The 26,588-nt window shown below is 43.8% G+C and overlaps 2 protein-coding genes across 2 annotated transcripts in view; one reads left to right on the top strand and one right to left on the bottom strand.

Moving 5' to 3' along the window:
- The window catches only part of PKNOX2 (PBX/knotted 1 homeobox 2), a 280,121-nt gene extending 263,978 nt beyond the window's left edge, over positions 1–16,143 (bottom strand). Inside the window, exon 1 of the mRNA XM_079762224.1 lies at positions 16,036–16,143. The gene's annotated coding sequence lies outside the window, so the exon portion shown is untranslated. The remainder of the gene's footprint in view (positions 1–16,035) is intronic.
- Positions 16,144–17,197: 1,054 nt separating this feature from the next.
- Positions 17,198–26,290, top strand: TMEM218 (transmembrane protein 218). The gene is made up of 4 exons (XM_079763160.1): positions 17,198–17,280; positions 21,781–21,890; positions 22,592–22,694; positions 25,876–26,290. Exons 1-4 carry the CDS (start codon positions 17,272–17,274, stop codon positions 26,008–26,010), a joined length of 357 nt encoding a protein of 118 aa, XP_079619286.1. The 5' UTR covers positions 17,198–17,271; the 3' UTR covers positions 26,011–26,290.
- Positions 26,291–26,588: the final 298 nt, after the last annotated feature.

The following is a 26,588-nucleotide window of genomic DNA, read 5'->3' as shown; positions in this document are numbered from 1 at the left end:
TGTTAATCGCCAATTTCTTTTCTCTTTTTAAAAAAGTATTTTTTATTTCAGAGAGAAAGGAAGAGGGAGAGAGAGAAACATCAATGATGAGAGAGAATCACTGATTTGCTGCCTCCTGCATACCACCGAGCATCGAGCCTGCAACTGGGGCATGTGCCCTGACCAGGAATTGAACCATGTCCTCTTGGTTCATAGGTCAATGCTCAACCACTGAGCCACGCCAGCTGGGCCCAACTTCTTTTCTCTTCGAAGTCTTATGAGGTGAGATTTCATTCCTTGCCTTATTGTGACTAGATGGTATTATTATTCATAAATTGTCGTCACCCTTTCTCTAAGAATGTATGTGAGATTAGTGTTCTTGTTGGGTATAAGGACAACCATCTATCTGGACATATGTGTGTGGGAGAGACTATATCTGTGTATGGGAAAGGTTATACTAATATATTTGAAAGCTTATGTGATTTCTCAGTATGTGACAGGAAAAATGACCCAAATAAAATGTGAATGTTTTCATTTTTTAAAAAATTGGGGTCAGAGTTGGTGACAGGTACATATAAAACTAAGCAAATTTTTAGATCATCAATATTAACTAAAGAAATAAAGCACATAAGAAATGTAATTATAGAATATAACGTGGCTTACCTACAGACAATATTTCCATAGTCATAATACTATAAGTACTGAACAGCAATTCAACCAAAATTATATACTCACTAAATTAGGAGGCTCAGACATTAAACTGTCATCTTCCAGAGGAAGAAATCAATAATGATGTCAAAGTTGGGGTGGGGTTTAATCAAACAGTAGATGCATAACACTGTTTAGAAAATACAGACTAAATATTATAAGAGAAATTTAATTTTGAAAAGGTAATGAAGCCCTGAGCTAGAAGGGTGGCTGGTGGGGTTGAAAATAAGAAGATGGATTGATTGGAGTGATGTCACAGAAGCAAGACCTGGGGACCAATTAAATGTGGAGAGCAAGGGGCAGTGAAGCATAAAACAAACAGAAAACGAACAAAATTATCCCACGGTTTTAAGCCTGGGTTAGAATATGGTGGTGCCTGGGGAAAATAAAGTTTGAGAAAGTGAGCTGCTAGTAAGAAGATAAAGATCACCTTTGTGCAGTGGGGTCCCTTTGGCCCCACCCCCTTTGGCTTCTAAAGCTCAAGTACTGTATGCTGATCGCAGATCTCTGGCAGACAAGCTCAGAAGATCTTAAATGTGTAAGATTCTGTCACCAACAGGGTCTTAAAAATCACTTCAATTAATTACCCAACCTTCAACTAATCAAATCAAAGCTGAGAAATTACAATCCCAGGGAGGAAACAGTTTCAACCAAAGGATGGTCAACAGTGTTAAGAGCTTTAGAGGAAGTAAAGAAGTGAATTTGGTATTTAGGTAGTCACTGAGAAAATAAGTGCCCTGGAGTGGAGGGGAAAGCAGGGTTAAAAATGACGTGGAGTGGACGGGTACGGGGTGGAGGGGTGTCAATGGGGAGAATAAGGTGGATGGGTTCAGGGTAGAGGGGATCAATGGGGGAATAGGGGGACATCTGTAATACTTTGAACAATAAAGATAAATTATAAATAAATAAATAAAAATTATGTGGGGCTAAGGCAGTCGAGTCTATCCCCAGTGCCTAGCATATAGTAAGGCAAACTTTAGTTGTTGTTGTTAGTTCTTTTTCAGAGAAACATGGAATTAAATGAAGGGGGGGAAAGGTTAGTAGTTTAGTGAGAATAACTAAGTACTTAAGGTGTTTAAAAATAGTGGAGACTGTGTTTAGACAAAAGTGAGGTCTCAACAAAGACAAAGACTGAAGGAGCAGAGAGGAATGGCGGCTGACGGAGGTGAGGGTGAAGCACCTGCGGGGGACTTTCATAAAAGAATGATGCAATGATCAGTTTTGAAAAAGAGGATAATTCCAGGCAAAAGGGGAAGAGAAAGAATGGGGGACTATCCAGATGAAATTGCGTGGGAAGAAAGGGGTATTCAAAATACCTAAATCAGATGATCTCTTTCTAAAGAAAATGGGAAGCATAACCATCAACTGAAAGTGTGTATCTAAAGGTGGGGTCCTGCATGTGAGGCAGAAAAGCTTGCCCGGCTGGTGTGGCTCAGTGGTTGAGCTTCGACCTATAAACCAGAAGGTCACAGTTCGATTCCCGATCAAGGCACATGCCCAGGTTGCGGGCTTGGTCCACATGTGGGGGTGCTGAAGGCAGCTGATCAATGATCCTCTCTCAATAATGATGTTTCTATCTCTCTCTCCCTCTCCCTTCCTCTCTGAAATCAATAAAAATAAAAAATAAATTTTAAAAAGACAGAAAAGCTTTAGAACAGTGGTTCTCCACCAGGGCGATTTTGCCCACCGCTCTGCCCCCAGGAGACCTTTGGCAACTTCTGGAGAAGGGGAAGAAGGTGCTATGGGCCTCTAGTGGCATCTTGTGGAGGTCAGGGATGCTGCTAACCACTCTATAATCCACAGGACAGCTCCCCACAACAAGGAATTATTCTGTCCAAAATGTTCATTGTGACGAGGCTAAGAAACCATGCTTTAGAACAACATTGAGGAAAATTCACTAAAAAAGTCAGCAAAGGATGGGTAGGAGAGTGCTCAGCAGCTGCACAGGCCTACCCAAGCTTAAATAGCACAAATTTGTAGTAAATCCAATTGGTATGTTGTTGTTTTTTAAGTTTTATTGTTACATTAAGCAGAGAGGGCTCATACAAATAGAATGTCTCCTTTTGAAGGGCTTTACAAACATTTGTCATGAATCACTTACTAAAGGTGTAAATATCTAACATCTATTTCCTTAAACAAATCTGTTAGGTCGGTGACTTATCTCTGGTTTTCCAGACAAGGAAACAAAACACAGAGAGGTAAACTAACTTGCTCAGTCACACAGCTAGTTCAGGGCAGAGAAAGAAGTTAAAGCCAGATGGTTTGACACGAGTGCCTGTATTCTCATCAGATGCCATGCTACCTTTGGTAACCTCTACAATTGCTTCCATTTCTCATTTTGCCACTCTTCAGATGATCTTCCAATTCTGGAATGGGATGTCCTTGCAAAGGCATTTATTTGAACAGTTCTGCACTATACATATCTCCTCCCCTTAATATAAAGAATCCAGTATTGATTTCAACAACACAAATCCTTGATGCTAAGGGCTAGGAAGGTGGTTAAGTTATCCTTGGAGAGAAATCAAATATCTAATATATGACCTCTGAGATAACTACTTTTAAATTTTAACAGAGAGAGAGAGAGAGAGAGAGAGAGAGAGAGAGAGAGAGAGAGAGAGAGATCAATTTATTGTTCCCCTTATTTATGCATTTATTGGTTGCTTTGACCAGAGATTGAAGAGATTGAACCCTCAACCTTGGCATAGTGGGATGACACTCTAACCAACTGAGCTACCCGGCCAGGACCTGAGATAACTACTTTTAATGAGATCAGCAACCTTACCCCTTAGAAATTCTGCAAATGACCAGTCTGTTTTCTGAACCAACCTGTAGCCATGCCCCTTTTTCTGAGATGACAGAATGATTTAATGTCTCTGGGCATTATTCATTCTACCTGCGGAGGCCTTTTTGACTAATGATCCCTAATCATATGCTCTGCTCAGCCTAGGTTTGGAATTACCAACCTCCTAGGGTCGTGTTCATCGAGACTTTGCAGAGGCACGGCTAAGGTTCCACCTTGTATGTGCATAATTCAGGAGAACTCAGGGAAACCAAATGGCTGACCTATGATGGATGCTGTTATGAAAAATGCTCAAGAAACAGATGGGAACCATCATTAATCCATCCTCAGAACCTGTTTGATTTTTGACCCAGTTCTGGCACATGACAACAAGAGGACTGTAGCAGGTGGAGGTAAGGCTGCTGCACTGGGACATGGAGAAGCAAATAGCTCACCTGAAGGACACTGAGTTGGGAAGCAGCTGGGAGGGGCCAGAGGACCAAGATTCCTGGCAGAGAAAGACTGCACCCCTCTTCTGACCCCATCATTCCTCTTCCCAGCCTATGTCAGCTCTGCCTGGAGGTCAAGGGGCTCATAGAAGACACCAGGGCTCCCATCTGCCAGCTCCCTCCTTTCTTTCCAGTTCTTCTCATAGCTCCTTTATCTGGCTCTTATGTCCCCTGCTCCCCCAGTGGCCTAATACTATACAACATCCCAGCTGCCCTTGTCAACATTCAATCCGCATCCGTCAAGCCACATGCTTTCCTTGTATACTATCTCCCAGAAAGTCTTTCTTGGTTACATGCTGACAGATGAGGAAGACAGGACCAGGACAAGGGAATGTTTTTATTTCTGTTTTAATTACTAAGTTCTTTAGGGCAGCAGCAGTCGCCAACCTTTCGGACCTCACGGACCACCAGTGGTACACGGACCACCGGTTGGTGACCACTACTTTAAGGTTTCCACCCCTGATCTTGATTTTGGTTCTTACTTAAGTACTTAATTGATAGAGCATATTCTTCAGATCACTTTCATATTTTCCCAACAATTCATATCTGATGATTCCCATTACTCTATAGCTAAGATAAAATCATCAAGGCTTAAAACACTAGGAACTTCAGTTGACCCACACTGTATAACAAAAACTTGAAACTCTGAGACTAGAGCATGATGGGGGGTTACGCATCTCATTCAAGGCAAGTGGTTCCAGTTCATTTGGTCTCCTATCCATCCCTTCACGTTAGAAAAACCCTGCTTTTATGTAACTTAAATGTATATGCTATTGTGTTGTCCATTCCAGGAGAAATCCAGATTTTCATCATAGTACCCCTCTGAAAGAGTCACCATCCCAACCTTCTCAGGCTGTAGTTAGAGGATCTGGGGTAGGAAGTAAAATTCATCTGTTCTGACAGATGAGGAAACTGACGTCAAGGAGGACAAGGGGCTTCATCAGAGTCATGTACCTGAGAGAAAAGCCCAGAGTAGAGCCCAGATGCTCTGATTCCCCAAACCCCTGTCCCTTCTCCTGCTACATCTAGAGGGCTTGCCCTTTCCTAAGCCTCCTGCTCATCTGTCAAGTGTCATTTCCTGATGTCATTTTCTTTCTCTAATCCAGCGGTCACCAACCAGTGGTCCATGAGGTCAGAAAGGTTGGCGACCGCTGCTCTAATCTACCCCCTCCAGTATCTCCAGTAGTGAAGTTAGTATTAGGTGGTCTAGTTTGTCTTTGATTCTAACTCCCTGTTAAGAGGTCCCTCTCTTAACCAAGAGGCCTGCTTTCCTCAGCATCTCGTGTTGGCTGATTTCTGAAAAGGATATAGTTGTGCATGTCTGAAGCTGCTTGCCTCTTGATTTCCTGCCAGGATGCTCAAAACCCATTTCTACCAGGAGGCGAAGAAAAATGATACAGCTAAGCTCCTCAGGGGTGGAAGACAGAGTCTCCAGGGTGCCACTGCACTCTCTCTTTAAATTATTTGGACTTTGAAACAAGTGATCTGTCTAGACACTTAGACCAATTGAGTGATGAGAAAGAGAATGCCTGCTGCTCTAGTTCCTTCTATGAGTGCCCTAAGGAAAAGCAAATGATGTAGGTGTGCATGGAGCCCACCCTTCCAGTGACCCAGAGAAGAGGTGTCATCTGCCAGGTCAGCCTCTCACCTAGCTATCCCATGAGGCCTCTTGGAACCTTCTAATCCAAACAGAACCTTACAGCAGAGAATGCACGCGGTGGGTGCCCAATAAACATTTGTTGAATAAAAGAAAAAGAAGTTTTAATGCCCAGAATATCTCTTCAGTATGTAGGTTACCCTCCCTCTGAGTAGACAGAGGCTAAAAGAGACAGAAGAGAAATTAAAATGAGTTTGGCACTGAGACAGAGCGGAGCTGTGTATGAACAGGAGATAGAAATCGTGTTCTCTCCGAGCGCCCCAGATTCCCACGTGCAATGACTCAGGAGATAACACTGGCAGATGGAAGAGAATGAAAACGTATTTCCAAGACCACCAAAGCAGGGAGTGTTCCATCTCTGTGAGCCAAAGAGCATCTAGGCCTATTTCTGACCAAAAGAATGAGATAAAAGTTCCTCCTCAGGAAACCCACATTTATGCGGAGCTGGAGAACTTGCTGTTTCGCAGCGTTAGCTAAACAATGCTAGTTTGATTAGCAAATATTAGAATTGGGAGAAACAAGCATCGATGCAAGTAAAAGAATATTCTGCTGCTGATTTAAAGACAAGTGAATCGCTAAATATTTTTATTAGCAGCAAATTTGCTGCTTGCTGGAACTAATTTCACGCCCTGTAGATATGGTGCTTAAGTTGGAAATGGCGTTAAATTGCTCTCTCCTTGAGGCGGGTAAGGCCTCTCTGGTGGCAACACCCCCTAGACAACACAGGCAAGGGAGCTCCGCTAAGACAGACAGCTTTGGAGCCAATCATAGGGAAGTCCAGAGGAAGTTCCGCCCTATATTTCCCCTCCTGCTTCCAAAGAAATGTTTGTCTAAAAATCCAAGCCCTTTAAAAATAGAGTTGACTAGAAAGGGCTGTTTCTCCTAAGGTTCTTGAGTTTCTCCATTCAATCTTTACTCTAAATTCACATTACTCTTTAGTTAGTATATCCAATTTGTCAATCAATTATAACATAGTTTGTGTATTGGTCCTGTCTTTCCTACTACACTATTCAGCTCCTAGAAAGGAGAAGTGAACAAACAGGTACAACTTGCAGGTCAAGGAGCTAGAATAGAAGAACTCAGGCAAAAATAGTAGCACAAAGGATGAAACCAGGTTAGAACAAGGCTGAACAGAAAATGCAGAGATCACAGCAGATGGGGGGGACGTGAAAACCGGGGAGCAATCCATAGTGGAGGCCAGGCTATCTCTGAGGGTAGGAACTGCTATGACTTAGATACCAGAAACAGAGGACACATTAAATAGTAAAGGTCAGAGCATGCTGTGGGTGAACAAATAGACCAACAGAATGCAGAACAAATGCATAAGGACAAAAAAAAGGCAAGAGTTTAAAAGGCCAAAGCAACAGCCAGGATCTACACAGAAACTGAAGAAGGTACAAAACACACAAATACACATACACAAATGGATTGAGGTGCTCATTAAACAGATGCTTAATGGTCAGTTAATACTAGAACCAACATGGGTTCACTAAGAGTAAGCCTGCCAAGCTGAACTCATTTCCTTGTCAACAGAGTTATGTAGCTGATATGTCAGACCATGTTACTTATTATCTTGCTTCATGACTTCTGACGTGACTAAACTCTTCACCTACAGGATAAAGCCTTAACTCCTCACCATGGCCCTGGAGACCCTCTGCACCCTGTTTTATTTCTTGCCATTCATTTCCCTGAACCTGGCGCTCCACCCACAAGAGAATATTTGCTGTCCCTGAACCTTCTGAAGACGTTCACTACCCCGGGGCTGGCTTGTCACATTTCCTCACTCTGGAATATCTTCCCACCTCCGTTCTCCGCTCACCTTGCCCAAATCCTAGGTATCTTTCAAGGCCAGTTAAGATGCTCCTTCTTTTGTGAAGCCCTCCTTTCTCCTTTCCACATGAAGAAGCAATCTCCCCTTGCTCTGTGTTATTGTATACTTTGTTTATACCGTTAATGCACAGTGTGATATAATGCATACTACCTATTACCTATTATGTTTTATATTGAAAAAGGTATACATAACTCTAATACAGATCAGAGGTAACACATATTTAATTATACACACACTGATTTGTAGCTGGTGTACGAAGGCCCGTCACCTCCGCTAAATTGAAAGCTCTTTAAGACAAGAATGATATCTTGGTTATTTTCATGTCCTCAGCACCTAACACAGAACCTAGAAGATAGGAGGTCAACAATAAATATTTATTGATTTGGATGGGAAGAAATGCCAAGTACAATGTATCTTCAAAGTTATGAATAACGTAAAATGGGTCATTAGGTGGAACTCAAGCTGTGTGAACACACATCCAGACTGGAAGTAGACCTCCAGTGTTACTGAGTTCTGTCCTAGGAAACATTTTTATTAGTGACTTGGATTAAAACACACAACAAATGTTTGCCAAATGTGCAAGGAGAGCCACTCATGTCATGGAAAAGAGAATCAAGACTTTAAAAAATAAATCTAATAGGCTGAAATCCAGTAGTCTGGAAAACTAACTAGGTAAAGTTTAAATAAGATGAAGTCCTATATTTAAATGTCAAAGATAAACTGTACATACAGAGTATAGTGGAGATTTTGCTTGGCAATAATTAGTGTGCAGAAGAGTTAGAAGCTTCAGTTCATCAAAAGCTTTAAAAGCAAACAGTGGGATGTGACCAGTAACAAACTAAGAAGACTAGAGTTCCTGATGGTCATAGAGTGTCCAGCTCAAATAAGCAGTAATGGCATCACTGTACTCCGTGTCTTTTGAGCTTATTTGAAGTATTATGAACAATTCTAGTGCCAGATCCTGAAAGATGCTTTAATAAACCACAATGCAGACAGCTGTGACAGGGGTGGTAAGGAGCCTAGAAACAATGAAGTAAACAAAGAATGAGTGAACCTCTGGGTGCCTAACTTGGGAAACTGAAAACTAATGGGAGGTTGCACTGGTATCTTCAAATATTTTTAAAGTGGTCTTTCCTGTGTTGCTACAAATGGCAAAGCCACACACAGTGAGTAGGAATTGTGAGGAGGCAGAGTTTGGCTCAATATAAGAAAGATTTTATAAAATTTATAGTCACCCACCAATGAAGTGGGCAGCTTTGGGAGGTTGAGAACACCCCAACCTTGAGCATAATTTATGCAAAGGCCAGATAGCCAGATAAATATAAGAGATTTATAGAATAGATTATTTTTATATATACAAGTTATAAATACCTTCCCTAGTTAAATCTTTCACTGGATCATCAGAATCTGAAAGATACTATCTCACGTCCTTCTCACATGATGCCAGTCTCATGACACTATCCCAATGCCCTCTGGCTTCTTCTGCTGCCCTTCCCCCTTCTCACGCTTTCAGCCCCAGCCCACAGCACATCAGACACTCTGAACTCCTCGCCTATCACCTATTCTCTTCTCTCTCATAGCCCTAGAAGCTTGCATGTGCTGTTCCTTGAGCCTGGAATCCCTCTCCTCTTACTCTCTATGGCTAATTTCTAGTCACTCATAAAGACCCTATTCAAGTGTCACCTTGGAAACCTTCCCTGACCCCTCTATTTCCTCTCGTGTGATTAGGAAGCCCCCCAGACTTACCTCTCATGTGGCCTCTATCACACAGGGTGTTATTCTTATTTGTCGCAAACAGTACCGTGTGGACAATTGGAAGAAAGGGACTGTAGCTCCTGCATTTCTAGAACACTGCTCAATGAATGGTAGATATTTAGTGTTTGAAGTGAACTGTCTCAGGCCCTTTTTCCTTAGGTTAAAGCATGATCAAGGGACCAGGCAGATCTAGTTTACTCAGTGCGCATTCATCTCCAGAAACAGAGGCTTCGGGGAAATGACTCATTCAGGAATGGCCATCCTTCTCAACTGCGGACCACCCACTGGAGCAACACCACACTGTGCCTCCTTTCTCTTTAAGGAATCTGGCTTCATTGTTGTCATTCCTCCAGCCACCTGTCCTTCATCACTCCCTCCTTTCTCCTTGTCCCCTACTTATGTCCTTCCTGACTCCCCTAACTGTCTCAACCAGGGGAATATGCTGGCAAAGCAATCAAAGAAGCAATTCTATTTATTATCATTTATGTATTAGATTAACTAACGTATCATCTACTACCCTCAGGGCCTCTGACTTGGTGTAGCAAACTCATTCATTAGCACTTTCTATTCGGGATAGTTTGGATGGTGCCCCTAAGGTAAGCAAAACGGGTTCAGAGGCAGAAATTCCAGGAACTGAAATCTTCAAGGCTTCTTCCCCTCCCTGTGGACAGTGGTCTTCACTGATCAAACATGGAATATTTGTGAGCTGTACTCTCAAGCTGGGCCATCCCCAGGTATCTGTGCTCTGCTGAGAGAAGTATATTTCTAGCCCTGATTTAGCTCTGAGATATCTTTCCTGAGGACTTGGTCTTTCAATCCCAGAACCAATGTGGAGTGGAAGGCTCATTTCTCCACATCTGTGGGGTGGGTGAGGGTTCTCTGTTCATCCTCTCCTGGAGAGTGCCAAGGGTGGTGACACAGTGGACTTTCAGGCAACACCAATCTCTAAAAAGAACCTTTCCATTTCAGCAGCTGGGAGCTCAAATCAGAGTTGTATCCATCTTTAAAAATCCTTAAGTATGGGTCTGGCCATCTCCTTCCATTCAGGGCTCAATGATCAAGACTACACTATCCAAGCCTCCGCTTGACTCTGCTCTGAAATACCCCAGGAGAACAGACTGAAAGTGCTCATTGGTGGGACCCCAGATGAATGAATGGAAGCATTTTTCAGCTGCTTCTTGGACACAGTGAACTTGACATCTTATAAGGAAGCATGGGGCTCAGGCCTGTCATAGGCTGTAGCGATGCCTCCAGACATCTGCTAATCCAGAAGCCCCATGGTTCTCCTAATACTCTCTCACTCCCCATAAAACATCATGAGTTTCCTCCCCCATCTACCAAATGTTCCTGCATAGACTCCAGCTGAGTTTGCCATATATATCCTCCCAGCAGCTGCCTGGTGCCTGCCTCTAGGGCTGCAGTCCTCTCCTGCTCCACAGAGGAGAGGAAATCGGAACTCACAGAAGCCTTCTCCTGCAAGAGCTTTGTATTGGCCAGCTGCAAACCCAGCGCTGGGCAGGGCCAGTGCTAACAGAGTCTGTGCTGTTTGATGCCTCATATCCTCCTTCTAACTGTAGGCGAACAAAGGGACCTAAAGTCCGCTGTGTCACCACCTGCGGCACCCTCCAGGGGAGGATGCTGTTTACAAAGAACAGAGAACCCTCACCCACCCCACAGATGCAGAGAAATGAGCCTTCCACTTCACATACTGGGAAGCAATCACCAAAGCTAGTCACTGTTACGAGAATCAAGCCCCATTCTGACCTTAGACCGCATTAACTGGTATCTGGCACGCTCCTTCTGGCTTTGCTTTCTGGCAGGCAAGTCAGATAATGTCACTCCTCTGTGCTAAACTCCTCAAGTGGCTTCCATGTCACTCAGAAGAAAGCTACAGCCCTACAAGGCCCCTGCAGGCCCCCTCCCCACTCCAGCTGCACTGGCCTCCTTGCTGCTCTTGAGATTCACCTATATCCCTCCCAGGGCGTTCCTGCTCGCTTGGCCCGCGGCTCTTCACTCTCTCACTTCCACTGCTAAGATTCTCAGGTCACTGCTAAGATTTCGCCTATTCAGAGAGATCCTCCTTCCTCACTTGTATAAAATGATACCCCGCCCTACGTGCCGCTTCATCCATTTTTATTCCAGAACCCCACGTTTCTTCTCCATAGCACTTGAAACCAGCAGATTTTTTTTTTTTACCAGCAGATCATTTATTTGTTGACTTTCTGGCTCCTTTCACTGGAATGTAAGTTCCATGAGAGCAGGACTGTTTTGTTCATTCTTTATCCCCACTTTCCAGGCACACAGGAATACTCAGTACAAATATTTGTCAAACGAATAAACAAATGATGAATGCATGACCTATTCTCAAGCTTCCATAAATGGTACATGATTACCAGCCCCGAGCAAATAAGGAGGTGGTGCCTGGCAAAAAATGAAGCCCCCCTGTCCTCTATTATGCTGTTCAGAAAAGAGGGTTAAACATTGAACCTAAGATTCACACAAACCAACTATCCCTCCCCTCCCCATTTACCAGGACTCCAGCGTTTCAAATGACGATGCGCATAATCAGAATTCCATTCCCTGTCTGTCCACCACGCCTTTTCTATTCTTCAGTTTAAGAAACAGATCCTAGAACTCCTTCCCAGCATGAAAGACCTTTCTAGCTATCAAATAGGCCAAATGAACCCAATTTTCTGGTGACTGAGCACCCTAAAACATTTCACTTGGGACTTGCTAATGTTAAGGTAGACCAAGTTCTTCCTTGTTTGGGCAAAACAGCCTTTTCAGAGAATAGACAAAATACCTGGCTCCTACTTGTTGAGCCAACTGGTTAAATTTTCCCTGAAGGACACTTTGATTTGTAAGAACTGGCAAATAATTGAGAAATCAAAGCATGTTATTTGTCTTGTCCATTTCTGAGCCCCACCAAAGAGAGAATTCATCCTCCTTCTCTAAACCACGGAGTCAGAGAGAGGCTTTCACAAGACACAATGCTGCAATAATGCTGAAGGGAGCTGTCCAGGTTTGCTTTCCATTCTATTGTCTTATTCTGTCTGCTCCCTCTTTTCCCAGAATCCAGGCTTAATAATTTACAGCGGAAAGACATTTAATAAATAAACGGCCAGATTGGAGCTGTCAGCACCGCACAATGGAGCTGTTTGCATCAGCACCCGCTCTCCCAGCTTGCTCCAGCTAAAACAATTGCTATTTTCATAAAATTAGTTCCTCTGCAGTTTCTATTAATCAGAACGTTCTCTGGTGAGAATTATGCTGGGATTTCATCACCATCTGACTTCAACCGCTTTGTGAATCTGATGAATTTTTATTACCTTTATGAGTGGCAGAGAAGGTTAAAAAAAAAAAACAACTTGGGTGGGCTGATGAGAGTGGGCGAAGAGCTCTTCCCTCATATCAGCCGAGGTCTTACCGAAGAACCCAGATCAGTCTCCCGCACCACACCTCTGAGCAGCAGTCTCCCCAAAACACATCTTTTTATATCTATTGTTCCAAATCTTCTTGAGGTCATGGTCTCTTAAAAATCTTAGGAAAGCTATGGATACCCTCCCCAGAAAAGCCCACATATGGGTATATACACTAAACTTACCAGTGGGTTTGTGGACACTTCTTCTCCCCTCTCCACATATATGGCCCATCCCTGGAGTCCAGGGATGGGCCATATATGTGCATCCTATGCCTTTCTAACCGTCCTCACTTCCCTTAAGAACCTTAAACCGGAACAGAAAATCAGCCACCTCGGAATTCCTTTGCTGAAGCAGACAGATTTGGTAAGAGAGAAAGTGAGTAAAAGTAAGCAAGTTTTTCATGATGGCCATACAACTTTTGAGAAATGAGAAAAATGGAAAATAGAAGACAACTCATATTGGCTGAAATCATGAAAGTCCAAGTATCCATCAATTGGTTACCATGCAGTGTATCCATCTGGATGAGACATGAGATCAAAATCAAGACAATGTTTGATGTGTCTCTTTGCTTCCAGACCTATCTCACCCCAAGGAAGACACAACATATATGAAAGAAACCTTGAGCCAACGGAACTAGGGGTCTACTACTACTGACTATGTGATTTTAGGCAAGAATGTGAGATTTTTTATCAATCACAGTGATATCGTCTCTATCGATGTGAGATTTTAAAAAAATTAACACTGCATGATTTCCAAAGTCTGTTTCAGTTCCAACATTCCATGGGGTCTGATTCACTAGCAAACTCTAAGATAGATAGTGAGGATCAGAGCTTTTTCTTAAAGACCCAATAGCAAGTATTGTAATCATATGTGCCATACAGTCTCTTGACTACCTACTCCACTCTGCTGTTGTAAAGTGAAAGCGGCCATAGACAATATGCTAATGAATAAGCATGCTGGTGCTTCAGAAAAACTTGACTTATGGACACTGAGATTTGTATTTCATGTAATTTCTTATTTTTTCCCCCCAACCATTTAAATATGTAAAAATCATTCTTGGCTTGCAGGGCATACATAAAATAGATGGCAGGCCAGATTGAGCCCACACACCATAGTTTTCTGACCCCTGTTCTATAGCATTGGTGAATATTATAATCTAGAAAATCATGGTGGTAATTCTGGGTGACCTGGAATATCAGTAACTACTGGGGGCAGGAGGGAGGGAGGATTTCTGTTTACTCAGTTTCCCAATTTAGCAGAATAATGGCAGCTTTTGAGTCTCAGCTAAATACCAACAATTACTAAGTTTTAGGCACATTTTCAGAATGTACCTGCAGAAATGTGAAAATAATCACATAAGATAATGTATACCAAAAATTCAGGGCTCCTGTCAGAAAAAGTTTTGACAACCATAAAATGAACAAGAAAACTTTATCTTCTCTGCAGTCATTTCTTGTACTCAATTACCCTAATAACCTCATTTTTGTTACCCTACCTCTCTACCAAACAGCACAACAATGACTTTGCACATTTGAGAGAGAGGAAATTAGATAGTGGTGTTTATAGTTATTGTTGCTTGGATTTTATTTAAGAGAAAATTGTAATTAAACAAGTGTACACCTATATGGCACCTATGTGCACTGAACAGGTAGTACACTGTGAGTGATACATATATGGCAGGAATGTGGAGCAATGTGGAGAGGCACATTGTAACATGGCGTACGGGAGACAATTTTTTAAAAGAGAAAGACTGGATGGTCACGTAATAAATTTTCTTTAGCGTGAACTTTGATTAAGAGATGGCAAAAGATGGAGTGGTATGGTGACAGCACTTCTTTCAATTTAAATGAGAGTGTAAGATAGCATTATCTAATCAGAAAACCAACACCTCTTCCTGGTTAGGGAGTGAGTTAAAGGTGGGATTTGAGGGGAGGATACCTTCTTATAGGAGAGAAAACCCAAAATGTTATATCCAGTCAGGAAGTTGTAAGAAGTCTGGAGTGCCTCCTCACTCATGCCCTATTCTTTTTTTAAATTATTTTATTTTTTTATTGATTTCTGAGAGGAAGGGAGAGGGAGAGAAAGACAGAAACATCGATGAGAGAGAATCATTGATTGGCTGCCTCCTGCATGTCCCACACCAGGATAGAGCCTGAAACCTGAGCATATGCCCTGATGGGGAATCAAACCGTGACCACCTGGTTCAGAGGTCCATGCTCAACCATTGAGCCACACTGGCTGGGCTTATGCCCTATTCTTAATTTATAATTTAACATAAGTCAGTTTGGTCATTAGAAATTATTAACTATCCCAAACTCTAATGTTGAACACTTTCCCCCAAAACATTAGGGGCTCAGAACTAGTCCTGACCGGTTGGTCTACACCAATGATGGCGAACCTATGACACGCGTGTCACCACTGACACGCGTAGCCATTTTTGATGACACGCGGCCGCTGAGGCGGCCGCATGCCGAGGATAAAACATTTGCGAAATAATGTTTTTTCCTCAAAGTGACACACTACCCGAGTTATGCTCAGTTTTTTGGCGAAGTTTGACACACCAAGCTCAAAAGGTTGCCCATCACTGGTCTACACAATGTTATTTTCCATTATCTGTCTCCACTCTGGCTTAGACCAGTTTCCACATTATTTCCCAAATACTCATTGCTCATTCTTGCCTCAGCCTCTTGCTCAAACTATTTTCTCTCCCTGGATTCCCTTCCATCTCTGTTCCACCTTTCCCATTCCTACCCAAATGCCAGGGCACAGCATTAGTTCTACCTATGCCATGAAGAGCCACATTAACTCTGACCAAAACAGTATTTCACCCAAATAATACAAGCGAAGAAGTGCTCTGCAAACTACTAAATGCTCTGTGAATATGAAGTCTTATTATTACCTGGAGCATAAGTTTGGCCCATTGTTATATCTTGCTTTAAAGCATTTTCCAGTTGTTTCATTAGCAAAACACAGGCTATTAAGGCAGGAGTCACATGGTATTTCTTTTGTATCCTCACAGTTCCTACCAGTGCTTAGTACTCAATTCCAATCAAATGAATTAATCAAAATAATGGCTTTCTTAACCACCGAGCTCCTCATTGGTCCACGTACGGTCAAGTTGTTAAACACATAAGAAATCACTGGTTGTACATATCATTGTAAATGAAACTTTGAAAGTAGAATACTCAGAGGGAAGGCAGGGGAGGGTGGGTGGGTGGAAAGAGATCGATCAATATGGAGAACCCCTGGACACAGACTATTGTGAAGGCCTGGGGGGGGGGGTGGGGGGGCAAGAGGAGGTCAATGGGGGGGGGGGGTGGGAGGGGACATACGTAATACTTTCAACGATAAAGGTATTTTTAAAAAAAAGAAAGTAGAATAAATTTGAGACGTACATTCGGTGGCTTTCAACCATCTTCAATTTCACTCACAAAGCTGTGATTCAGCATTGGATTCCCTACATCAAAGCTGGGGTGTTCCAGGGTTGAACCGTTTGCTTCATGCTATCTCAGAATGTTGGGTACGGCCAAGGGTTCAAATCCTAGAGCTCGCAAATTTGGTACCGTTTTGCTTTTTGTGTTCCCTTCCTGGTTCAGCAATGGAGCTTGCATCCTCTGTCCTACTTCCTTTGCTTAGCCTGGTTTATGGATCTTTTAAAGGTCTAACAGGTTACAGCCTCGAGACAAAAATCATGGCAAGTTTTAGTTCGCAGTTAGATTTAAGCGCAGCTTGCTAAAGGCGTGTGCATCAGCTCCAGTTACAGGCGCCTGGAGGTGTGGCTACAGAAGGTGCACTTGACCGACCGTGGCCTCCCCTCCCCAGTTCTGTCCTGTGAGGAGAATGAGCCTCGCCACAGTCTACTTCATAAGAATAACGGTGGCATAAGGCCACATACAATAAGGCGGGGGAAGAATAAGTGAAAGCATGATGTTATCGCCACTGCCGCGTCGTACTCGGTTCTCTCCGGGAGCATTGGTAAGGACCCTGAATAATTGGGCCTGTCCCCCCGACTTTGAGGCCACGTCTGCTTTGGCCCACCGGCGCCACTGGCTCAGGAACTGAGGTGCTCCTCAGACCCCGACACAGGCACTAATGTCCAGACTGCTGTACCTATCTCCGCACTTCGACAGGAAGGAACGGTGGCTGGGACCCTGCGCCTCTCCGCAGGACTGTGGCGTCTCCATAGTAACAGCGAGGGGTGGCGGGGAAAGACGCTCTTCTCCGCCCTACAGCCCGCCCTCGGGCGCGACTGGCCAATGAGCCCGCAGGTTACCTAGGGGATGGTGTGATTGACAATGCGTGGTGGGGCGTGCGCGGAGCCTTGGACGGCTTCTACCCAATCGAGCTTCAGGCGGGGGTCCCAGCACCGACCCGTCTCCAACCAATCGGAGGGAGTGACGGGGTGCGACGTGCCCACCCACCACGCTGCCTGGAGCCACGGCGAGCGTAGGCAAATGAGGGGAAGCTGGGCGTTGAAAGAGGGACGCTGATTAGCGGATCGGGTTCAGCCTGGATGAAAGCCCATTTGTGATTCGTTAGGAGCAGACCCAGGCTGAAGCCGGTGGGACTGCGAGGTGTGGGAAGCCGGGGGCGGGAGGAGGTAAGGAGTGGGGCCGCCTGCGGCGGAGAGGATGGCGGAGGTGAGAACGGCTGAGGCTGGAGCCTTAGGGAGCTGGGCCGAGGAGGCTGGGCCAGAGGAGGCAGGAGGAGGCGGGGCGGTAGGTGGGGCGCCGGCCTTGCCGCCTGTGGGAGGACGCTCCAGCCGATGGAGCCACACGGGCCGGGGCTAGACGGGTTATTTTCTTCCATCTCCCATCCACCTGTTTTAAATGCCACAGACGTTCAGTAAGTGGGCTGACCCTGGAGCCCAGGTTGGCTAGACCATCAGTTCTCAAAGAAGGTATGAAAAAGCCCTGGACATTAAGTGAAAACACTATTGTTTTTACTATTTTTAATCAAAGTTTTACGCAATAATGTGCCTATTCCAGTGTGGGAAATAATACATGATCCGCATTAAAACACACTGAATTAACGAGATAAAGTGACTGCATGTTCACTCCTTCCCCACCATAGCACCCTGTACTATATCCAGCCCTTCCTTTTCACTCTCAGTGAGAGAAAATGTCCGGCTTGGTTATCAAGTGTTGAACTTCATGCTTAGAAGAGTTTGGGGATATTTATCGCGTTACTTGAAAGCCAGACCATATACTGAACCCAGTATCTCATGAACTTTTAAGATTTTTGTGGAGATTGGTGGGCAGTATTTCTAATGATCAGCTTCCATTGCCATTTGCCCTGTATTCTAGGGTGATGGAGTTGGTCCGATGCTTACAGGTTTTTGTGTGTAATATCCAAAACAGCAGCAATTAAACTTAACTAGTAGCCCTGGCCGGTTTGGCTCAGTGGATAGAGCATCGGCCTGCAGACTCAAGGGTCCCGGGTTCGATTCCGGTCAAGGGCATGTACCTTGGTTGCAGGCACATACCCAGTAGGGAGGGTGCAGGAGGCAGCTGATCGGTGTTTCTCTCCCATCGATGTTTCTAACTCTCTATCCCTCTCCTTTCCTCTCTGTAAAAAAAAATCAATAAAATATATATTTTTTAAAAACTTAACTAGTATCTTGTTAAGGGTAGTACCAAGAACTCAGTCAACCAAGCAGCAAACCTGCATCGTTTATTTTTTCTTAATTAAAAATTTTTTTTCAATTAGAATTTACATTCAACATTATTGTATTAATTTCAGGTGTACAGCATAGTGTTAGATAGTCATATACACTACTTTACAAATTGTTCCCCCCTGATATTTCCAGTACCCAATTGGCACCATACATAGTTATTACAATATTATTGACTGTATTCTCTATGCTGTACTTTACATCCCCATAACGCTTTTGTAAGTACCAATCTGTACTCCTCAATCCCTTCACATTTTTCAGCCAGTAACCCAATTCCTCTCCTCTGTGGCAACCATCAGTCTGTTCTTTGTATCTATGAGTCTGTTTCTATTTTGTTTGTTTGTTTTGTTCCTTAGATTCCACATATAAATGAAGTCATATGGTATTTGTCTTTCTCTAACTGACTTATTCACTTAGCCTAATACTCTCCAGGTTCATCCATGTTGTTGCAACAGGTACGATTTTCTTCCTTTTTATAGCTGAGTGGTGTTCCATTGTACATATGTACCACCACTTTTTTATCCACTCATCTACTGATGGGCACTTGGGCTGTTTCCATAGCTTAACTATAGGAAATAATGCTGCAATGAACATAGGGTTGCATGTATTTTCAAATCAGTGTTTCAGGTTTCTTCCAATATATACCCAGAAGTGGAATCGTTGGGTCATAAGGCAGTTCCATTTTTACTTTTTTGAGAAACCTCCACACTGTTGTCTCTCTTTTTTTTTTTTTTAATCCTCACCCGAGGATATTTTTTCCACTGATTTTTAGAGAGAGGGAATGACAGAGAGAAACATCCAGGTGAGAAAAACATCGATTGGTTGCCTCTCGCACCAGCCCTGACCAGGGCCTGGGCTGGGGAGCAACCTGCAACCAAGGTACGTGACCTTGACCAGATTCAAACCCGGGACCCTTTGGTCCGCAGGCCAATGCTCTATCCACTGAGCCAAACTGGCTAGGGCTCATACTGTTTTCCATAGTGGCTGCACCCATCCGCATTCCCACCAACAGTGCACCAGGGTTCCCTTTTCTCCACATCTTTGCTACCACTTGGTGTTCGTTGTTTTAGTGATGATAGCCATTCTTACAGGTGTGAGGCGATATCTCATTGTGGTTTTAATTTCCATTTCTCTGATGATTAGTGATATTGAGCATCTTTTCATATGTCTATAGGTCACCTGTATATCATCTCTGGAGAAATATCTATTCAGGTCCTTTGCCCATTTTAATTTGGATTATTTGTTTGTTTTTTGGTGTTGAGTTGCATGAGTTCTTTATAAATTTTGGTATCAACCCCTTATCAGATGTGTCATTGGCAAATATCTTTTCCCATTCAGTGGGTTGTCTTTTCATTTTGTTGATGTTTTCCGCCTCGTTTCTGATGCCTTCTTCCTAGGCTCCATCTCCACAGCTAAGACAGAGTTCTGGCCCTCAACATCTCTGAACTAGAGAACTGCAATAGTATCCCAACTGGTCACCAATCTCTGTTCTCTGATCTCAATTCATGTGCACCCTGCCTGCAGTTAACTTTTTAAAAATTAAAATTTTTTTGAGAATTATCAAAAATAGTATTACACTGGGTAGTATAACAAATACCTATGCCCTACCAACTAGATAAATAAACATTGACATTTTGACACATCAGCTTAAGTTTTATATTTTAAAGAAATAAAACATCACAGACTTAGTTCAGATGCCTTTTGATCTATTTCCTGGCCCCATTCTCCTTCTTCCCTTCCTCCCCTGAGGCAAACACTCTTCTGAAATTGTTATGCATTATCTGTGCCCATATTTTTATGCTTTTATAATATATAGTATATCATAAACAACATTGCTATTGAGTTTTTTGTACATTAAAAAAATACAAGTATCATTATACTATGGGCTTCATTTTGCAGCTTTCTTTTGTCACTCAACATTATTTCTGAGCTGTATTTCTCTCAGTACAGATAGATCAAGTTTATTCATTTCATGTTCAGTATGAGTATGTAATATTGCATCCATTCTCTTATTGATGGACATTTAGGTTTTTCCAGATGTTTTGGTATTATAAACTAACATCCTTGCACATGTCTCTTTGTGCATGAGTTTTTCCAGAACAGTGATTCTCCAAAGAGGGTGGTACTTCTCCTTGGTCATTTTGGAATGTGCGGGGGCCTATTTGAGTATTATTGTGACTTTGGGGTTTTACAGAGCAGGGCCCGAGCTGTTCGATACTCTGCGATGCACAAACAGCCCTCACTGTGGAGAACTGTCCTGCATCCTGTACAACTCTGGAGTGTCCCACAGGATACTCATTTATAATCTGAGCCTAAATCTAACTTTATTTTTTGTACAAACATAATGTATTTTTTGGCAGAGTTGAACATAGTTAAAATTTCCAGGAATGCAACTCTTAATGTAAATCAAGGGGAAATTATACTTATTTGTGGTTTGGAACTTTAACAAGAGTTGTTCATCACTCTAGAAAATTCACATAACTGAAGGCAGCCCAGCTCGTGGTATTTGAGCTGCCATCCAACGCACCTGCATCAGCCTTGCATTTTGTACTTTTCCGTTCATGGTGATTCTAAGTTTAGGTGCAAGCATCTGACTGCTGTACTTCATTATGTATTCTAGGGTAGTCAGCCCGAACATTTGTATATTTAAACATATGCTGTTTTATAATGAATTACTTTCCATTTAAAATTGGTTTCTGGGTATGATTTAAAGTAGAGATCTAATTTTATTATTTTCTGATTGGATAATCACTTGTCCCAACACCATCTATGAAATCCACTGAATCATAAAGCCAACTCTGTCCTGAACAAAGCTCTCATAAATGCCCGGATCTGGCTCCGGGTTCTCTTGTCTTATTCTGCGGGTCCATGTGTCTTTATGCCACCATCACACTGTTTTAATTACCTTGGTTTTATAATGTGTCTTGTGGCAGTTGGTAACAAGAAAGGCAAGTTTCCATCCTAGTTCTTAAAATTGTTTTTGCTATTCTTGGGCTTTTGCTCTTCCATATGAATTGAGGATCGGTTTTCAAGTTCCACACACAAAAAAATACTATTTTTGAGATTTTTTGGTGAGAATGGCATTGAATTGATAGATTAAGGAAAATTAAGATCTATTAAAGTTGAACCATCCCAAATAGGAACATGGGTTATGTCTCTATTTGGGTCTGTTTTATTTTTCTATTCAGATCTTTTTTAAAAAAACTTCGAATAAAATTTTATAAGTTTTGTTATAAAAACCCTATACATCTTTTGTTGGATTTATTCCTACTTATACATATGTACATATGCATATAGACATCTTTTTATATTACGAGTTTGGACTTTCTGTATTTGGCTGAGTGCTTTCATGTACCCCAGGAGTGCGCAGAAGGTGGGCAGGCTGGGGGCTGAGAGGACACCTGGTCCCGCGCTGGCCCAGGGCTGGGTGGGGTGAGTACAGGGCTCAGGCTTCCTCTCCCCACAGGTGGCCGGCACTGTGCTCGGCGTGGGCACTGGCGTGTTCGTCTTAGCTCTGGTCTGGGTGCTGGCGCTGCTGCTGTGTGTGGTGTTGTCCAGAGCCTCCGGTGCAACCAGGTAAGACGCTCTTTCCCCCTGGGAATCCACGGTAAAACAATGAGGAGCAAAATCACTGGTGCTCATAACACATTTAGAATTCAGAAAATCCTTTTGGTAATTATGGGCACATTTTCACCTTGTGCCATAAGCACCAAGTGTTGGGGCTGTGCATGTGTGAGTTTCTTCATTGTTCAGCCTGTGGCCGATGCTTGGTCCAGTCCCTGAGCTCTAGACCTGGCCCCAGGGGCCCTGATAACGACCGGCTCTCCATCATGCACCAGCCTCAGGAGAGAGGCCATAAGCTGACACAACACTATAGCTTTGTGCTCTCTGGCCAGTGTCCGTGTAAAGCGGCGAGTCACATACTTTACTCAAGTGTTCTGGTCTAAAAGCAAACAGGGAAGTCGGGGTGAGGGAGGGGCCACTTTGGTTTTTTGTGATTATGACTCCGCAGAGGCAAAAAGGAAAACTCCCAATTCCCATTCTTAGAAGCTTGGAATGACTGGGGCTGAACAGGGATGCATCCAGCTGGTACTGTCAAGGCAGAAGGGCTTCGGGATGAAAACGTTTCTAAAGTTACAGGCTGCGTGGACAGCCGCTCCCTGGGCTTTGTTAATGGGCTCAAACACAGAAGACTGGCCCCAGGGAAGAGCCCACCGGGCCTGACCGACCGAGAGGAAACTGTAAGCAGTGCTGTAACACTTGCCCTTTGACCCCAGGTTCTCCGTGGTCTTGGTATTCCTCGGTGCTCTGCTCATCACGGCAGTCCTGTTGCTCTTCCCCCGCACCAGTGAAACCCCAGCCCCAGAGGTCGAGATGAAGGTAAAACTACTGCTTTTATTTTGCCTCCCAAGTTGTAACTCTTGTTCCTCTTAGCCTGGGCCTCACGCCTACCCTGCGGTGTTCCCTGATGTCAGGTGGGCTGAGCTGTGTTAGAAGATTTGTAAAGTTAAAGCGAGGATGAGGAAAGCTCGGGGGAGGTTTAGATTCCCCGCCCCTTCACCCAGGAATAGAATCGTACTCTGAGTCCCCATCAAGATGAATGAGCACCTCCTACTGTGGGGCAGGGGGAGGAAAAGTGAATTCAGAACAGGAATAGACCTGCTCCTGGCGTCACAGTGTCCCTTCCAGGTGGCCTGGGCTCAGAAACTCGGATCCTGGGCCTAACCTTCTGCAGTGCCCAAGGTGCTGAGCGGCATGCTTTTCTGCCTCCTTGTGTTTGAATTTTCCATTTCTGACGTGAAGAATACACTTTTCATAGAGAAGAGTAGTGAGGAAGCTGTTCCAATAGATGAGTTCACCACTCAGTCTTCTGGGCGTTCCTTTGGTCCTCATTGCTGGAACCGCACCTGCCCGCACCACCTCTCAGAGTGGATTTCTACCATCTTTCTCATAGCCCAGCCCTGGACACTCTCCTCCTTCTGGTTCATTCCTGGTTGGGGCCCTGGCTTCTTCATGCCCAGCTGCTCTCAGACCCCTACCATCTTAATGGTGTTGACTTCTTATGTCCCATTATTCCTTCTATCAGCTTCTTTCAACCTCCACTGTAACTTCTTAAGCAGGAATGGTGATAATAGCTAACATTTTTTAAGGGATTACTGTGTGCAAGGTCCTGTAACAAGCACATTGTTTGCATGATCTCATTTAAACCTCTAGATGACCCAAAGTAGTATGAAGTAGGTACTGTTATCCCCATTTTATAGATAAGGACACTGAGGCTGTAAGAAGTAAAAGTACTTGCCCAAGGTCAGACATACATAGAAGGATTCAGAGCAAGGATTGAAACTGAGCTCTGTCTTCAAAACTTCCATTGTTGGGGACTCAAGACTATTAGGGGCCATCACAGAGAGTTCATAAACTATTGTGACACTTTACAACAGTTCACAAAATTACATAATTCTGAACCAAAATTGGCACATATTTCCAACTCTAGGGCTAATCATGGCAAAAGCAGGGAGAATTGTTCTGAAAACTCGCAGGAAATAATACCACATAATTTAAGGAATTATTTCCATCCATGCTAGGTTCTTTGGTCAGCGTTTAAAACCACTCTGCTGGTTTGGGTACCGTGTGCGAGCTGGGGTAGCTCCCACCTCGGCTTGCCTGACTTAAAGGGGGAGCCTGATGAAGGCTGCCTATTTCTGGATGGCTGCAGATACCAATGTTGGGAGAAGGGCACAGAGCAAACACGGTTCACAGTCAGTCCCTCTGTCCTGTCACATGACCTGCAGACCCGGGAGAGGAGTACGGGGTTTGAGCAGAAGATGTTCGTCAGCATGGCCAGCGGACTGGAGTTCTCATTTTCGGGCTCTGAGAACTGGTCCGGCCGCAGCCTGGCTCAATACCTATCAATAATACATGACCTGGGCCTTCTCCACCCAGGGCCTGCTAATTGGCTAATTAAAAAGTGAAACGTGTCGAACGAGCAAACATGTAGCCCGCAGGAGACGTGTTCATACTGGAGCCAAGGTCAAAGTTGTGTTAAAGCTGTTTGATCAAACTGACCTTTGTCTGCGTTGGCTTGTGGGGGTGTCTCTGGAGCAGCCCTTTCTTCGTGTTGTCTTTGGGTCTCAGCGATCATGGCAGTATTTGGACTTGACAGGTGCTTGGTGGGTGGCCCCTGTACTGTCACTGTCCGGCGGCTGCTGTAACAAATGACCACAAACTCAGAGGCTTAAAGTACAAATGTGTTATCTTAAAGTGAGCTAGAAGTTCAAAATCGGTTGCACTGGGGTAACGCCAAGGGGTTGGAAGGGCTGAATCCCTTTCTAGAGGTTCTAGGAAAGACTGTGTTTTTGCCCTTTCCATCTTCGGGGGGTCACCCTTGAGACTGGGGGTCTTTCGCTCCCTCTTCAGAGTCAGGAAGGTAACACCTCTCCGACTTGGCTTCCCTCCTGTACTTTTGAGGACCCTCTCATTACACTGGGCCCGCCTGTCAGCCAGGCCAGCCTCTCTATTTTGAGGTGAGCTCATTAGCAAGCTTGGTTCCACTTACAGCCTTAATTCTGCTTTGCCATGTAATCTAACACATCCCCAATTTTTGAAAACTAAGATGTGGACATTCTTGCACTGTTGTTCTGTGCACCCCAGTCACCTTTTAAATATTTGGGATTCTCTGCGAGGTACTGGCTTCTCAAAGCTTCTGGAATCTGTGAAGTCACCCAGTCCCTTGGTTTGTGTAGCTGTTCCATTACGTCTATAGATTAAATTTCTTTTTTCCTGCCCAAACTTAAGCACCACCGTTTGGATCTGGAGAGAGTAGAGCGCTGGCAGCAGACAGCAGACCAGTGGGTACCTAACACTAATTAGCGGTTTTTATCAGCAAAGACTAACAGCTTTGGGGCCTCAAGTATGACTGGTTGCCAAGCAGCCAACTGTTTGATTGGGGGACATGATCTACCTATCGTCTTAGTGCTTTAGTATCTCAGGTAAATGGCCATTCTCCCTAACCCCTGGAATGCTGGGTATGAATGTTAGGGTTCAGAACTCTTCAGATGAAAGTTTTAAAGAGCCAGCTTTTTATTTTGAAAATGAACCCTCCACTATTGGCAATGGGTTATTTTGGGGATTAGGATTTGGAGTACATAGGATTTAATATGCTATCACATTTATATGCATGTTTAAAATTCTCTCTAAAGAAAGTTAACTAAAATGAGCCTTTCTAAGACCAAGCAAGCATCTCAGAAATGCTTTCAGATAACATAACATAACATATGATTCTAGAACATAAAGAACTTGTCCGGGGTCTTCACAGTGTTTACAGATCTCCTAAATCAAGCCATTTGTTTCCTGTGCATTCATTCATTCTTTCTTTATCTTGCACTTCCGGTTCAGGTCGTTAAGAAAATGTTCTTTCTTGACCATTTACAGAGGAGACCCAGGGCAGGATGTTACTGGAAGGCACAAATACGAACAGGCTCTGGGCCCATTCATCAACGATTTCAGTTGAGCACAGCTGGTGCTGAAGTGATAGTAACTTCATTTTTGATGTTTCTTTCTCCAGATTGTGGATGCCTTCTTCATTGGTCGCTACGTCCTGCTGGCCTGCCTCACTGCTGTCTTCCTCGGAGCTCTCTTCTTGGTTCTAACTCATCACATCCTGGAGCCAATCTATGCCAAACCACTGAGGTCCTACTGAGCGCTGCTCACGAAAACTAAGACCCCGTCCTCTCCCTCACTTGGATGTTACTCATGAGCAAAAGGGCACTAGTTGGAGAGCCTTGTTTCGATAGCCTTCGTGCCTGAAGACCGGGGGAAATCCATTCATTGCTAAGACAGATCCCGTGAGTCCTGGCTTCCAGACACGGGGCTGCTGGTTGAGCATCGACCTATGAGCCGGAAGGTCACGGTTTGATTCCCGGCATGCGTGGGGTGGCCAATCAGTGAATCTCTCTCATTAATGTTTCTCTCTCTCTCCCTCTCCCTTCCTCTCTGAAATCAATAAAAAAAAATGTATATTTTTTTAAATTGTCTCTTTGGAGGTAGATTCTGACCAGCTTGAGAGGCATATTGCACTCTTCTTAACACCTGCACCCAGGTTTCCCATCTGTTCTCTAAGGGGAATAGTAACTGATCCGCTTAGAGGAGATTTCAACCAGGACGTCAGTAAGGGGATTTCAGGAAAAGGCGCACTTGGCTCCTGCTGTCCAATAAATGAGAGAATTTGGTGCTTTTGATAACGCATACAATCCCTAGTTGTAAGGTTGGGGCCATGTG

This window comes from Cnephaeus nilssonii (assembly GCF_951640355.1).
Source record: "Cnephaeus nilssonii genome assembly, chromosome: 22".
NCBI classification, from domain to species: Eukaryota; Metazoa; Chordata; class Mammalia; order Chiroptera; family Vespertilionidae; genus Cnephaeus; species Cnephaeus nilssonii.
The sequence above is the reverse complement of the archived record's forward strand: the minus strand, read 5'-3'. Positions and strand labels throughout refer to the sequence as shown.